This window comes from Phyllostomus hastatus, unplaced genomic scaffold, assembly GCF_019186645.2.
Source record: "Phyllostomus hastatus isolate PE091 unplaced genomic scaffold, TTU_PhHast_1.1 phas_contig_64, whole genome shotgun sequence".
In the NCBI taxonomy this organism is placed as follows: Eukaryota; Metazoa; Chordata; class Mammalia; order Chiroptera; family Phyllostomidae; genus Phyllostomus; species Phyllostomus hastatus.
The window spans coordinates 11,361,165-11,376,222 of NW_025333928.1; the positions used below are offsets into that span (position 1 = coordinate 11,361,165).

The 15,058-nt window shown below is 48.4% G+C and overlaps 1 protein-coding gene across 2 annotated transcripts in view; it reads left to right on the plus strand.

Moving 5' to 3' along the window:
• The window catches only part of RAB11FIP3 (RAB11 family interacting protein 3), a 100,623-nt gene that overhangs the window by 64,362 nt on the left and 21,203 nt on the right, over positions 1 to 15,058 (plus strand). For both annotated transcript variants that reach the window (XM_045849330.1, XM_045849331.1), the window contains exons 3-4: positions 5,915 to 6,006; positions 13,921 to 14,132. In XM_045849330.1, the coding sequence (XP_045705286.1) occupies positions 5,915 to 6,006; positions 13,921 to 14,132 (304 nt within the window). The remainder of the gene's footprint in view (positions 1 to 5,914; positions 6,007 to 13,920; positions 14,133 to 15,058) is intronic.

Sequence of the window (15,058 nt, forward strand, 5' to 3'; positions counted from 1 at the left end):
TGGACATGACCCTTGTGGTCTCTGCACCTTTCAACCAGGGGTTGAGACTGGGCTTCCTGGGATTCAGGTGGCTGAAGATCCCAGATTCCTTTCAAGTGTCAAGCTAGGAGCAGCCGTGGCAACTGGGCCCCTGGGTGTGGGCCAGAAGGAACCCAGGGCAGTGGCCAGTGAGAGATGGTGCTGGGGCCATCTATGTGGCTCTGAGGCCCTCTCTAGGAAAAGTCCAGGTTGGTTCTTTTGGGCCACAGTTAGTGTGAAATGGAGCAAGCTCTTCTGCAGGAGTTCCTGGGGGGTTGTGTCCTGAAAGTCAGCACATGCTCCCAGGAAACTTGTGACTCAGGCAGATGCAACCCAGTCCACGGTAATAAATTCTCCAGCCATTGACCTGCCTGGTGTGGGAGAGGAGCTGTTTCTGCAGCGGCTGATTCTCTGTCTGTCAAGCAGGAGGGATTGCTGGCTCAGATGACCTGTGTGCTCATGTTGTAGGTTGCATATGTCTTGTAGTTTAGCAACTTAAGGTGTGCTTAGATATTTATCAATCCAGTGAGAGCAAAGGGTTGCCTGAGAATGACCTGTCTCCTTCAGTCCCAAGCTTTCCTCAATGGTTAACCATCTACCCTGATGCTCTAAGACGGGCCTCTGCCTGCACTCCCCAGCCCTCCACCCTCTTCCTTGCCTTTACCAGGGATGTTCTCTCTCGGGTACTCTCTGTCCTTCCCAGGGGCTGGCAGAAAGGAGCCAAAGGCAAGGCCCTGGGAGGGATTTTGGGTTCTCTGTCTCTGCCTGGAGGAGTTGGCCAGGGCTCTTGGGTCCCCACCCAGAGCTCTCTGCAGCCCACTCTCCCATTTGAATCTCTTCCTGGCTCACCTGGCCTGGTACACCTGGTCTGTCCCCATCCCCGAGGCACCCAGTTCACTGTAGCTGCTCCTCCTTCTGTATGGGGGAGCAGGGGGAGCAGCCCCCTGCTACTGTGAGCCCCCCAATCAGTTCACTTCGGGGAAGTCCTGCCTCTGGCCAGCCCCCACACACCACTGAGCCCCACTAGGGTTGTTTGAATCTCTTTGTCTTTTCATTCTTTTTGGTAATATTTCTACTTTGATTTAATTAACGCCGCCCCCCCCCCTGCCGCCTGCTCCCCCGCCAGTCCTGGAGTTAGCATGGATTCTTCAGGAAATGGTGCTTGTTTTTTCAATGGCAAGTTCTGGAATAGAAGCATCCTCAGAAGGCGAGGCCAGGTCTCAACATGATACCACATTGTGGGGTGCATTGTAGGTGGTGTCCCCCACCCCGACCTGAGTTTAGCCTGTGCAGAGCAGACCCCTGCTCCTGAAGTGAGGGAATGGACCTTGGACCCTGGGGGATAGGCTACTGCTGGGGTTTGTGGTTGATGGGGCAGAGAGATTGGGGGCCTTGGACAGGGCTGGTGAGGGGGTTGGCCTTCCAGCAGATGGGGCCAGGTCCTTGAGTGGGTGTGCTGAGGGGAGGCTTTAGTGGTGAGATCTTGAGTCAGGCTGGATGGAGGGCAGCAGCCAAGGGAGGGCACAGTGAGACTTGTAAGAACCATGGGCACGGACACTGTGGAGCTGGACTGTTCCAGCCAGACTGTCTTAGACTCTGGGAAGCACACAGTCCCCTGCCCTTGGGAGCTGGTGTCCACCCACTGGAGGACACCCACAAACAGTGAGGCAGTATAGCTACAAGCAGTGACAGGAGCTCAGGAGGAGGGTGAAGCCAGAGGTGGTCAGTAGAGGCCTCCTTGAGAAAGTTTGGGAAGGGGTAACAGGGTGCAGGTGGGGGGCCTGAGGGGAGCATGCCCTGCACGTATGGGAACCGAAGAGGTGTCAGTGTGGCTGGTTTGGGCAACCAGGATGAGAAGGTATGGGCATGGCAGGGCTGTGGCCACTGTGGGAGGACTTGACCTTCTCGCCAAGAGGCCTCACAGTTCAACTCCAGCCCCAGGCTCCCTCTGGAAGGGCCGTAGAGTGGCTCCTTGGCTCAGTGCCAGAAGGGCAGGACTGTCTCTTGGAGTGCGTGGCTTGGCTGAGGCAGTGCTGGTGGAGACACCCCATCCCGTGCACTCGGTGTACCGCTGGTCCAGCTTAAGGCTGTGGGGTTGGCTTTACCTTTTTGGTTATTTGCAAATTTTTTTGTAATTTGACTTGTCTTTAAGATTTAAAAATTAGTGTATTTTTAGAGAGGAAAAGGGAGGGAGAAAGAGAGAAACATTGACATGTGAGAGAAACATCGATCAGTTGCCTCTCGCATACCCCCACCCTGGGACTAGCCCACAATCCTGGCAATCGACCTTTCACTTTGCAAGGTGATGCCCAACCAACTGAGCCACAAGAGTCAGGACTGTAATTTGACTTTATCATTTAGCTTTTGTTTGGAAAGGAGAGTGAAAATAAAACTAGGGGAAAAGCAAGTCAAAGATGATTTTGAAATGTTATTTAACAGCATTAGGAATAGTGAAAAGCATGATTATTTGAACTGAATTTCAGGTCAAGTTCAGTTTGGAGCTTTCCTCCAGTGTACCATCATAGCTGCACACAGCTGTCTGGTCTGTCAGACTTTTATTCTGCATCCAGGAGTGGCATAGCAAGTGACTTGACGTATTGACCCACTTTGCAGGAAGAGTGCAAGAGATTGCTACCATCATAACCACAGGCCTTATTTCAGGAATAGAATGAGATAGGGAATTGTTACAAATAGGCCATTGCTCTAGCTCCCCCCCCTCCCCAGGCTGTGGAAGAATGAGATAAATGCACATTAAAAATTTCCACTGTTTTAGTTTTTATAGAGAAAATTGATAGAAGAGTCCTATTTAGTCCCATCAAGAATATAAAAATACCAGATAGACGTTCACATCTTCCTCTTTGCCATGTGAGGCCAGACTTCTGGATCATATGCCCACCACTGGAATCTGAGCACATGTCTGCATGTCTGCAGTGATTGGCTAAGTTTTAAGAGTTTAAAATTCTGTTTCAGTTTTTGGAAGTGCAAGCAAGGCTGTTCACACTTAGAGGAGAAAAATAGCCCGGGTTGGTGTGGCTCAGTGGGTTGAGCACTGGCCTGCGAACTGAAAGTTTGCTGGTTCAATTCCCCGTCAGGGCACATGTCTGGTATAGGCCAGGTTCCCTGCTGGGGGTATGTGATCCAAGTATCTCTCCCTCTCTTTCTCCCACTCTTCCCCTCTCTCTAGAAATGACTAAATAAAATATTTTTATAAAAAGGGGGGAAATAGGCTAAAGATAGTCTAGCTTTTTACAAAATGTGTGTGTGTGATCTCAAATTGCAGTGGGATAATGATCCTCCTTCACTTCCTATCCCAGAAACTAAAAAACTTCTGTCCGTAGCAATCTTCTCCCCCTTCAAAAAGAGCTTATGTTGCTCTGCTGTAGTTCACCTGCACCAAAGACCCGAACCTCCAGAGCAGGGGTTCCAAGGCTGTCAGCCCACTTGGTAGGGCGCAAGTGCAGGAGCCAAAGGCCATTGACCCTCTGCATCGAATCCAGGCTGCTGTGCTCTGGGGCTCTTCCACTTAAACTGTAGTCTGAGGCACTCAGGTGTTTAGCCACGCTTCCAGGGAAAATAATACAAAACAATAGCCACATAAGGGATTTTTGGATAAGGGCCTTAATCCCTGCTACAAAGCAGTATTGAATTGGCAGAGGCACTTTATTGAATGCAGTTACTGAATGCATAAATGCTTGAACTTGCATAATGTTGAGGGAAAGTATTGTTGTTTGAATGGAGAGAGCTTTTTAGAAACTGGACAGGGTAGCCATGTGTCCAGCTGTTGCTCTGCGGTAAGGGTCTTTCAACATTCATTCTTCCTTTCCCATTAATTACAATGGCCATCATATTGACTTCAAACCCCCGACCCTTCAGAACCTGGCTGGGGAGCAGGGCAGCATTTTCCCCACATGGTCTATTTGCCGAAGAATATCTTCTGGCCAAGGAAGCCGGTGATGGCCATTTCAGAGTACTCTCTTCCCAGGAGTGTCCAGGGAGGCTTGCTCTTCCATTTAGCCCTCTAAGATTCTACTCCACTTTTTAAATAAGTGACTGATGTTAAGAGTATGTGAAATATATTGAATAAGTGACTGATACATTTTTTTAAGATTTTATTTATTTAGTTTTAGAGAGGGAAGGGAGGGAGAAAGAGAGAGAAACATCAATATGCGGTTGCCGGGGGCCATGGCCTGCAACCCAGGCGTGTGCCCTGACTGGGAATTGAACCTACGATGCTTTGGTTCGCATCCCGCGCTCAATCCACTGAGTTACGCCAGCCAGGGCGCCACTGATACATTTTAAATAAGTACTGTGTGATCTGCTTTCTGCTCACACCTTGTCACCTAGTGTGTGGGTTTTCCTCACAAAGCAATTCTCTAATTCTCTGCAGTTCCCACTTGGGTGTTTTATAATTTAATTCATTCTGATACCAACTGCCCGGGGTTAACACAGGCCCTATTTCAGGTGCCCAGGTTACCCATACTTCCATCTAACACAACTCCTTCCTCAGGTTCAATAATTTTCTGTAATGGCTCATAGAACCCAGGGAAAACCTTAGTTCTATCACCAGTTTATTGTAAAGGTTACAATGAACAGGTATATAGGCAGGCCTGGAAGGGTCCACAACACAGAGGCTTTTGTCCCCGTGGAGTTTGGGGTGCACCACTCTCCCGATGGATGTGTTCATTAACCCAGAAGCTCTCCAGACCTCCTCATTTTGAGTTTTTTATGAAGGTTCCATTATACAGGCCTGATTAGTCATAGGTCATTGGTGATTGGCTCAGTGTCCAGCCTCTCCCTCTCCAAAGAGGTGGGGGTGGAGCTGAAAGTTCCACCTCTAATCAGTCAGTTTCCCTAACCAGCCCCCATTCTCCATTAATTTAAACCCAGGTGAGGTTGAATGGGGCTTGTTGATGAGTAACAACACATACTCCTTAGGAGCTGTGTGTCAGGACTGGGGATGAAGACCAGATAAATATTTCCTATGAAATGACAGCATCACAGTAGTGAGACAACATCATGATTCATGACTCCATCACTTGCATGCTCTTTAGAAAGTGTTATACCTGAACATGGCCAGGACACTGTAGAAGCCAGTGCCTTTTCTTCCTTTCTTTTTTTTTAAGTTTTTATTTATTTACTTTTAGAAAGAGGGGGAGGGAGAGAAACATTGATGTGTGAGAGATACGTCTATCTGTTGCCTCTTGCACGCTCCCAGCTGGGGACCTGGCCTGCAACCCAGGTGTGTGCCCTGACTGGGAATCCAACTTGTGACCCCTTGGTTCTCAGTCTGGCACTCAATCCACTGAGCCACACCAGCCAGGGTACCAGTGCCTTTTCTTTGTGGGCATTGGTCGTGTTTGAGAAAAGTGGTATTTCTACTGCTAACATCAGAATTACAGTCTGTCCATCATGAAAAGATTGCTTTTCCTTTAAACTTTTTCACATTATAAAAATAAACATTTACTGTAGAAGATAAACTTAAGCAAAAAGGAAGAAAATAAAAACTGCCCGTGAGTCCAGCCCTGAGGACAAGGTATTGTTATTTTGGCACTGTTTCGCGCCTCCCCAACATGTACAGTTTTTCAGAAACTCAAGTTTGGTATCTACTACTTTCTAAAGCCGTGAGCAGTGTCACAGAGCTAGTATTGTGCTCCTTCTATTTTACAGTGCTGTCCAAGTCTTTGAAGAAATAGTTACCATTTGGCTTCTACACCACTGCCTGGGAACTCTGGCACGAAGTGTCATTTCGGTGGGAGACCTGCTTCCCTATGTAGCCTTTCTGCCCCCTGCATTCCTCACAGCCGTTCCAGACTCCATAGACCGTTCATGCAGTTTCCCACTCGACCTTTGTGGATGGTCTGGGTCACCTGCTGAGTCTGGGTCTTCTCTCCCACAGATTCTGATGGCCAGCTGTGCAGCATTGTACCTGCCCAGGACGAGGGGTCGCAGGCCTGCCCTGATGAGTTCGAGGACTTCGTTACTTTTGAGGCAAGTGACTTTCATGAGAGAGCTGAGAGGGAATTTGACGTTATACCTCCTCCTCTGTGCACTCTGAAGTCCCACTTCGCTTTGTGGTTCCCTAGGCTGGAAGGGCAGGGCAGGGCTCACTTTGCAGCCCTGTGTGCACTGTGGGGGGTGCTATGGTTGGTGGGCGCAAGGCTTTGGGGGGGTGGCTCGTGGCTGCAGCGCATAGTCGGTGGCTGTCCGCTGTGTTATACACTGGAGACCCTTAGCAGGAGATGCCCCTGGGCCCGTTGTTAGTGGGGTGATAGGCTGAGCAGTTAGGTCTCTCTGGTGATGCTGTCACCTTTTCTCAGGCTGCCAAGCAGGGCTAGAGCAGGGGACTCATCATGAGATTTTAATTTTATCAAATTCCAAACCATTTTCTGGGTCTGCTAGAGACCTTTGACTGATGCCTTGCTTTACTGCACCCCCCACCCCCAGAAAAAGCCAGGGTTGCAATGGTTATATGGTGTTGCCAGTAATGTGGGGTGTTTTTTTCTTTGTCAAGGCTTGGGGAAGGCCTGTGAACACAGCCACAGAAGACAGATTACTGCTTTGTGTTCCACAAGTTGAGGGGGTTGGGCAGCAGATGTTGGGAGAGCAAGGTGCCTGGATCTGGAATTATTTTTTTAAATATATGAGAAATTCCTGAGTCCTTGAAGAACTGTTGGGGAAGGCCATGGTGGCTACCTCCAGCCCCTCAGCACTTTGTTGCCCAGTGAGGGGAGCAGGGTTAGGCTGTGATCCAGTGGGCCTGAGGCCCTGCATGGCAGTCTTCTGAGCCTCAGCTCCTTTGTAAAATGAGGGGGTTGCACAGAATAGTTTCAGAAAGTCCCTCTACATATTAACTCACCACAGGATCCACTGCTTTCCTTCTGTGTCTGTGTCCCTTCTCTGAGAAGCTGCCCCAGGTATTGGTGACCCCTCAGATAATACAGGCTTACTTCCTGACTATCACCTCTGGCAGCACAGGACCCCCCAGGCCACCTGAGCACGTTCACTCTTCACACGTCTGTCCCAAAATACCAGGTGGGCCTGAGCACCACTCCCCGCCAAAGGCAGGAGCCAATCACCTTTTGTCTCCTGTGTTCATTCTGGGTATGACTGGACGTGGCCAGGCTCCGTCCTGGCTTGTGGAGGCTGACTTGTGTTGACTGCAAGGCACAGTTTGGCCAGGTGGGGGACCTCGAGTGTGCGTGACTGATGTATCAGCTTTCAGAGGAACTGCCAGCTCCCGTAACTGTGAAAAGGCTGCTTACATGGCCTGAGTAGGAAGACTCTGTGGTTTGACACATCTTGGAATTTTCCAGGAATGCAGCTAGGTCAGGAAGAAAGCCTTCCTTTTTTGTTGGGAGCATCTGCAGAATTGCCTTCCCAGTAGTACTGCAGGGTCCACGTCTCCCAGTGCATACACTTTATCATCAGTGTCTTTTGTTTTATTCCTCTCATATTTCTATTAGGGCATTGCATCGATTTTTTAAATATTTTATGGGTAGGTGGGTGTAATGGGTTGAATGGTGGTCCCCCAAAAGATACATAACCCAGAACCTGTGAACAAGACTCTATATGGAGAAGGGGTCTTTTCAGATATAATGAAGTTAAGGATCTCAAGATCAGATAGCTCATGCTGAGTGGAGTGTCCTTAGAAGAGAAAGGGAGGGGACACACAGCAGAAAAGTCGGTATGAAGGCTAAGGCAGAGGCTGGAGTGATGCAGTAACAAGCCCAGGGACGCCAGGAGCCTGCAGATGCTGGAAGGGACAGGAAGGAAGAATTTATCCCTGCTGACACTTCGATTTCAGACTTCTGGCCTCCAGAACTAAAAGAATACATTCTTATTCTTTTAAGCTGCCCAGTTTATGGCAATTCAATATAGCAGACACAGGAAACTATTCAGGATAGTAAAAGGCATCAACACATTTTGTATTTAAAGTTCCCATTTGGTCTGAGAGTGAGCCACTGCAGTGGGGCTGCCTCCCCCGGTACCTGGATGGAGCAGGCAGGGGTGCTGTGTGACCGTGGCCCTATTTTGTCCTCTAAATGGGTGGATCCCCCTTAGCCCACATGACTGTGGCCCTCCCACCTCTGTGGTCTTGGCCCTGAGGTTGTGCCAGCCCCTACCTCTTGCCTTTGGAAGGCATGGTGGGAACCTGACGTTTCAAAGAGTACGCAAAAGGAATGCTTTTCAGGCTTTTAGATCCTTTTTTTTTTCCCTCCAAAAGCATTTTGGAGGAAATGCTTTTTATAAGTTTCTTCATTACTGAAAAAAGTAATACTATTTATACTTTAGCAGTTTTAAGTTTGTAGAAAATGGAGCAGGCAGGAAAGAGAGTTCCTGGTACAGGCCCCACACACTAATGGTAAACATCATGAACATCTTGCCTTAGCGTGGTACGTTTGTTACAGCCGATGAGCCAATATTGACGCATTATTATTAACTGGCGTTCACAGTGTACGTGAGGGTTCACTCTTGGTGTGGGGTGCAGTTTGTGGTTTTAGGCAAATGTACAGTGTCAGGTACCCCCCACTGTGGTATCGTACAGAGTAGTGTCACTGCCCTAACAGTGCTCTGCGGCCGCGATTCAGCCCTGCTCCCACTAGGACCCACAACCACTGATCTTCTACTGCCCCCATAGTGTTGCCTTCCTCAGATTGTTGGAATCAGAATGTACAGCCTTTGCTGGCTGGCTTCTTTGGCTTAGTAATACACGTTTAAGGTTTCTCCATGTCATTTTCTGCTTTTTAAGGTTTTTAGATGTAATTTTTGGGGGAGTCGAAACTCAGTACTATGAAACTTATAGAAAGATTGCTCTCTTTTTAAAAAAAATGCTGGTACATTTTAATACTGTTTAAAAGTCCAATAAAAATATGAGTAGAGAATATGTACGCTATATCCAAACCCTACATTTGGAGATCCTCTGCTGGAGATCTTGAGAGATAAATAAGCCTTTTATGGATTTTTCTGGCTGGACATGCGGCAGTGTCGGTCAGGGGGCCTGGCGCAGGGAGCTGCTGGTGGGCTGCTGCTTCTGGTCTTTTCCCAGCGGAGCCGTTCGGTGGGTCCCGGAGCTCCAGCATTTCCCTGAGCATCCCTTTGGCTTGTCGCCTGTAACAGAACTCCTAGGAGAAAGCCACTGATGTGGTGTGTCTAGAAGGGGAAGAGGTGAGGAGGTAACTTAAGGTTTGTTGCTGATGTTCAGAGATGGAAAAGAAAACTCCTGGCCTGAGAACCTGAGTGAGGTAGGGGAGTTAGAGGCCTGCAGGGGGTGTATCAGGATCTTGTGTATCAGGATTTCTGGAAGGGGCGGGAAAGTCACGGGACAGGTGCAAACAGAACTGATAAGAAATGTCCCTGCTGTGTGCCTCCTTGTGCCTCCCCCTTTCTCCCACTTCCAGCATCTAGAGAAAAGAGCTACCTTAATAAAATACCAGGAAAATGTGTCTTTTATGCAGACTGTTATCAGAAAGGTTAGAGCGTCAAGAACAAAAGCCATTCTGTTTTGAGACATGACTGTTTGTTAAAAAGCCAGCAAAAATACTTTTTGAACTTCGACCCCACCCCCCCGTCCTCCACCCCCTCCACTGCCATTCCAGGAGGTTTAACAGAGCGTGTCTGGAAGCAGGTTAAACTTTTTTCACTGGCAGTGATGTACCTTCAGGTGAACACACAGGTTTGGCAGAAACTCCAGCACAACTTGTCAGTTGAGAGTCTGGACGGAAGGCCCTAGAACATCCAATACAATGGGAGGCCGTCTCCGGGAGCATGTCCTGGCTGGAGCTGGTACATGGAGCGAGGCTCAGCCTGCAGAGCTGCCCGGGCGAGCGTCTGAGGGTAAGAGGAGGCTGTGTCATGCTGGGACACCGGCTCACACCGTGCCCAGCAGTCAGTTTCCCTCTGAGGGACCGTAGCCTGTAGAGATGGACCCCAGGCAGGGCTGGCCACGCATGTTCCTCACTGGTGGCTCTGTACGCGGCCTTCCTTGTCCGTCTGTTGGCAGATTGTTAATTGGTGAAGGTAACATTAACTTGTAGTGAAGTTTTCTAAGATGCACTTAGATTTCTATGTGAGTTCATCTTAATGTGTGTGACTTGTAAATGTTTTTATAGTTGGTGGCATAGACTTTGGGCTTTTGGGCAAAACTAGGTCCTGTCTGGTGACTCATATGAACAAATGGGGCCTGCCTGTGAGCTGCTCTTACGTTGTGTCTAGTAGACTGTGGGTGAGCATGCACCATGTCTAAGATGACTTTCTGCCTCTCTCGAAAAACAGGTGTTTACCCAGCTGCCCTGGAAAACTACCTGCTGGCTGACATTTATTCAGGGCAGCCTTCACCAGTAGAAACTGACCCTCAGGAGTCGCACAGGTTGGGCAGCACTTGGGAAATAATCTATCCCTTTCCTCCTGGTCGCTTGGCCCTCCCTGGGTTTTGTCCTAGGTGTTCATGGAGCCCATCAGTCTCTTGTTCCCTTCGGGCCTTTCTCTGTGCCCTCAGTCTTCATAGGAAGCTCCGGGTAAGAGGCTGTTTACCAGTACCCCCACCAGGGTGTCTGAGTGTTTATAGCTGTGCTGTGGGGACAGGACTTCCATGACCCCATTTGTTTATAATTTGGGGCAAGTTAAGGTGTAAGTGCAAACATAAAGCCTTTTGTGAAGTAGGGAACAGTTTTCATCTGTGAAAGACTCTCATTTGGTGCAGGGGAACAGGTTGGCTTTAAAAAGGGAGGTGAAGGTGGAGGAGTGGTCTCCCCTCTCCATCTGTTTGAAGGGTGGGGAGATGCCCAGAATGGAGTCTGTGAGTGCCTGACTTGAGCACTCAGGTTTGTAAAGCTTCTGCCTTATTTTTCCTGTGTCAGCGGAGAACTGTTTCCATCCTGAACGGTCCTGGCCAAGCTCCATGAGGATTTCGGCTCCAGCCCTGGCCTCAGCTGCACAATTGATGGCAGTTCCTTGCAGGTGAAATGAACAGGCCCAAGTGCCTGGACCTTCCTCCCTTCACTGGGGACAAATGCTGGCTAGGTGCTGAGTTGATTTGCTCTTATAGATGCTGAGCTGCCATTGAGGACATGGGGTCCATGCTGTTCAGAGAGGAGCATCGTGCATCTGTTAGAAGTGCTGGTTGGTTGGCTTTTTTTAATTTTAAAGATTTTATTTATTTAGTTTTTTTTTTTGAGAGAGGGGACGGGAGGGAGCAAAACATCAATAGGTTGCCTCTCATACATACCCACCAGGATTCAGAACCTGCAACCCAGGCGTGTGCCCTGACTGGGAATGGAACCTGCAACCTTTCACTTTGCGGGACGATGGCCAACCAACTGAGCCGTTCTGCTCAGGGCTGGTTGACTTTCTAAAAGCCGAACTCAAGAGTCAAGTTTTGTTCCCCACAGAAAACCAATTATGAGGGCCCCCAGTCATGTCTAGGGGGCCCCCGATGGTCCTATGTGGTGAGGATTATGGTGTGTGGGCCCTGCCTGCTTCCTGGGCCTGAGGACTGAGGTTGAGGTGGGGGAGGTCCACGGGATTGTCCTGCAGGTAAGGAGCAGTGCTCTTGGAGGAGTTTTCAGCTGAGTATCGAGTAGCTGACTGGTCTTTGTCATTAGCGTTGGAAGTCTGGGGCAGGGGTCTTCCTCGTGCCTTTGGGCAGTTCTTGGGGAGCATCCCATGTGAGTGAGCAGTGCCAGTGGGTCACCAGTCAGCAGGCACGCCTCAGAGTATGTCAGGAGTTGACTGGGATTTTGTGCCTGTTTGGTTGGGCTTCCCCTTTGGGCCCCCTCCTGACATACCAGTGCCTCCTGCCTGGCCCAGGTGTCTCGTCTCTGCCTGTGCTGCCGACTAGCACTTCGAGCACTTTTTGAAGTGATTTCCTGGTTTCAGATTTTGAAGTGAACTTAGTTGCCTTAGATTCCGAGGAAGATTGGGTTTTCCATTAAAAAGATGAGTGATGTCATTGAACACCTCAGTACGTACATCTCATGTCCTTCCCTATTCTGTCCTGGCCCTATAAGCAGCTAGCAGGGATTCTACCCACCAGTGACACATGAATCTCACAGCCTTTCACTTTCTGTTTCTGGACCTGCCTTTGGGGTCTCTATTGATAGATTGCAACTGTGTGAGGTGAGCATTTACAGTCTCACCTTTTACACATGAGACAACAGGGCTTAGAGTTGCGGAGACCCCAGTCTGGAGTCACATGGCTGGTAGACAGCAGACTGAGGGTGGAGCTGGGCCTCTCACGAGCAACACCAGGCTCCCTCTGGCTCGGCCAGGGCCCTTTGCCTTTCTTCGGTGGGGCGAGGAGCCCCAGGGGCACAGCAGTATGAGGCCTTCTAGCCACCCCCAAAGGTAACCAAGGACTTCGGCTTTTCTTTTTTTAAGGTTTTATTTATTTTTTAAAGAGAGGGGAAGGGAGGGAGAAAGAGAGGGAGAGAAACATCAATGTGTGGTTGCCTCTCGTGCGCCCCCAACTGGGGACCCGGCCAGCAACCCAGGCATGTGCCCTGACTGGGAATTGAACTGGCAGCTCTTTGGTTCTCAGGCTGTCCACTGAGTCACACCAGCCAGGGCAGGACTTCGACTTTTTGTTACCACAGCATATCGAAGCAGACTGTTCACCTCCATGATACCTGAATCCAAGTACAAAGTGCAACTTTCTCCAGCTGCTTTCTGAAATCTTAACCTGTTTGCAAATTGTTAAACTCAGAATCTTTCAAGCATGACATGTTGGCAATGTTTCTTAACGAATGAAATTGCATTTTAATTAAAATTGAGATTATAAATTTAAAATGGCCTGCTTAATGGCTCTTTAATTTTAATTTCATATGTACAATTCACAAGTATTTTATCCCTGCTGTGTGCCAGCCCTGTGCTAGATGCCGAGTCCATATGGGTAAAATAAAGGTATGTTTAGTGGGAAAGTAGACATTTAACCAGTGAATATAATAGATTGATTAAATAATTGATTAACTAGTATTTTGAAGTTAGACCACGTAATTGAATTTCAAAGCAATATCCTGAACATATGGAACAGATATTCATGGTGACTTTTTAAATTAAAAAGGCATACTTTTACACTTTTGAATGCTAATTCTTTGGATATAAATAATTCTAGAATCTATTTTTTAAATATTTTATTTATTTACTTTAGAGAGAGGGGAAGGTGGAGAAAAAGAGAGACAGAGAAACATTAGTGTGTGAGAGAAACATCAGTCAGTTGCCTCTTGCATGGACCTGGCCCGCAACCCAGGCATGTGCCCTGACTGGGAATCCACCTGGTGGCCTTTTGGTTCACACACCAGTGCTCAGTCCATAGAGCCACACCAGCCAGCTCGTGGAGATAAATAATTCTGCTGCTAGAAGCCACAAAATGGGTAGTTCTCCTGGGATTTATCATGTGTTGGGATGCTTTGTATCACTTTTAGGTATATTTATATAACCAACTTTAAAAATTACTCTAGTAGATTTGCGTACTTGGACATGTGCCTGTTTTTTTTTAAATCCTCACCTAAGGACATGCTTATTGATTTTAGAAAGAGGGGAAGGGAAGGGGAGAGAGAGAGAGAGAAACATCAGTGTGAGAGATGGAGCACGCAAGCCAGCATTCTGCCCTGACTAGGAATTAAACCCATGACATCTCACTTTACAGGACAATGTTCCAGTCAACTGAGCCACACCGGCCAGGGCCCTATTTTTTCATTTAAAAAAATATTGAATTGTATTATGAGCTAATCTTTAGAAATACAGTAGGGACTCCTCCCACGTGAAAGCTCCCTCTCCACGTCTTCATTTCCATTCCCACAGCAGCCTTGTGCTGTGTGGGGCACTGGGCCTTTTTGCACCGAATACCACATGTGGGCATCATTATTTCCAGGGTGCCAGGACTGACTTCTTGGCACTCTCTTCTAGGCCAATGAGGTGACAGACAGCGCGTACATGGGCTCCGAGAGCACCTACAGCGAGTGCGAGACCTTCACCGATGAGGACACAAGCACCCTGGTGCATCCCGAGCTGCAGCCTGAAGGGGACATGGACAGTGCGGGTGGCTCGGCCATGCCCTCCGAATGCCTGGATGCTATGGAGGAGCCTGGCCATGGTGCTCTGCTGCTGCTTCCAGGCAGGTCTGTAATCCTCCCCAGCAAGGCCTTGGTGTTGTGCATAAGGTAGCATATGGACATGTCTGATGGGAGGTTGAGTTCATGGAGGGGTTCGTGTCAGAGTGGTTTAGAATCCTCACAGGACATGAGAGAGAGTGTGGACCCTGCAAGATGACCTATGCAATATTCTGGTCACAGCTGCCTTCCCTGTCAGGAGATGCCCCTCTTGCTGACGGTGGATGATAGCACTTACGAACACTACACAACTACTTTGACTATATAGAGACAGGAATTCTAGGAGAACAACTTGGTCTTTTAGATTTTGTCATCATAGCTCTTATAAACCAGGCACGATGCAATATTCAGTAAATGTCTGCTGTCAAGATCTTAGAACCTCATCTTTATGGCCTCCCTAATCAGAACTCCTTTCTCCCCCCACCACCTGAGGTGTCCCCATGCACTTGAGGACCAGTGAAAGAAAGGGGAAGGGTGGGAGTGGTGCTGGTGGCTCATCTGGGCCCAAATCATAGCTTGTGGTTTTGCCCTGTGCTACTAGGAAAGCCACTGTGCTTAGCAACCTTGGAAGTGGTTGGTTTTTATTTTGTTTTGCTTATTTTATTTAATTCTTTGTTTGGTCCTCACAGTTTTTTGTTTTTTCTCTTTAATTGAAGTATTACATAATGACACGTGAGTGCACCTGTCAAAGGTGCACAGACATGCTTGCACCTGGGGCCCCCTGTTGCTTCCCTCCCAGGCTCTCTAGCTTTGTAATGGCAGCATTGCTTTTCCTGGTTTTGCACTCTACATAATGTGTAATTACATTGAAGTATCCTTTTACACCTGGCTTCTTTCATTTAACATTGTGGCTGTGTGGTTTACCCATATTCTTTTCATTTCCTTTCACTATTAGAGCATTCCATTGTATAAACATGCCACAGATTTTTTAAAAA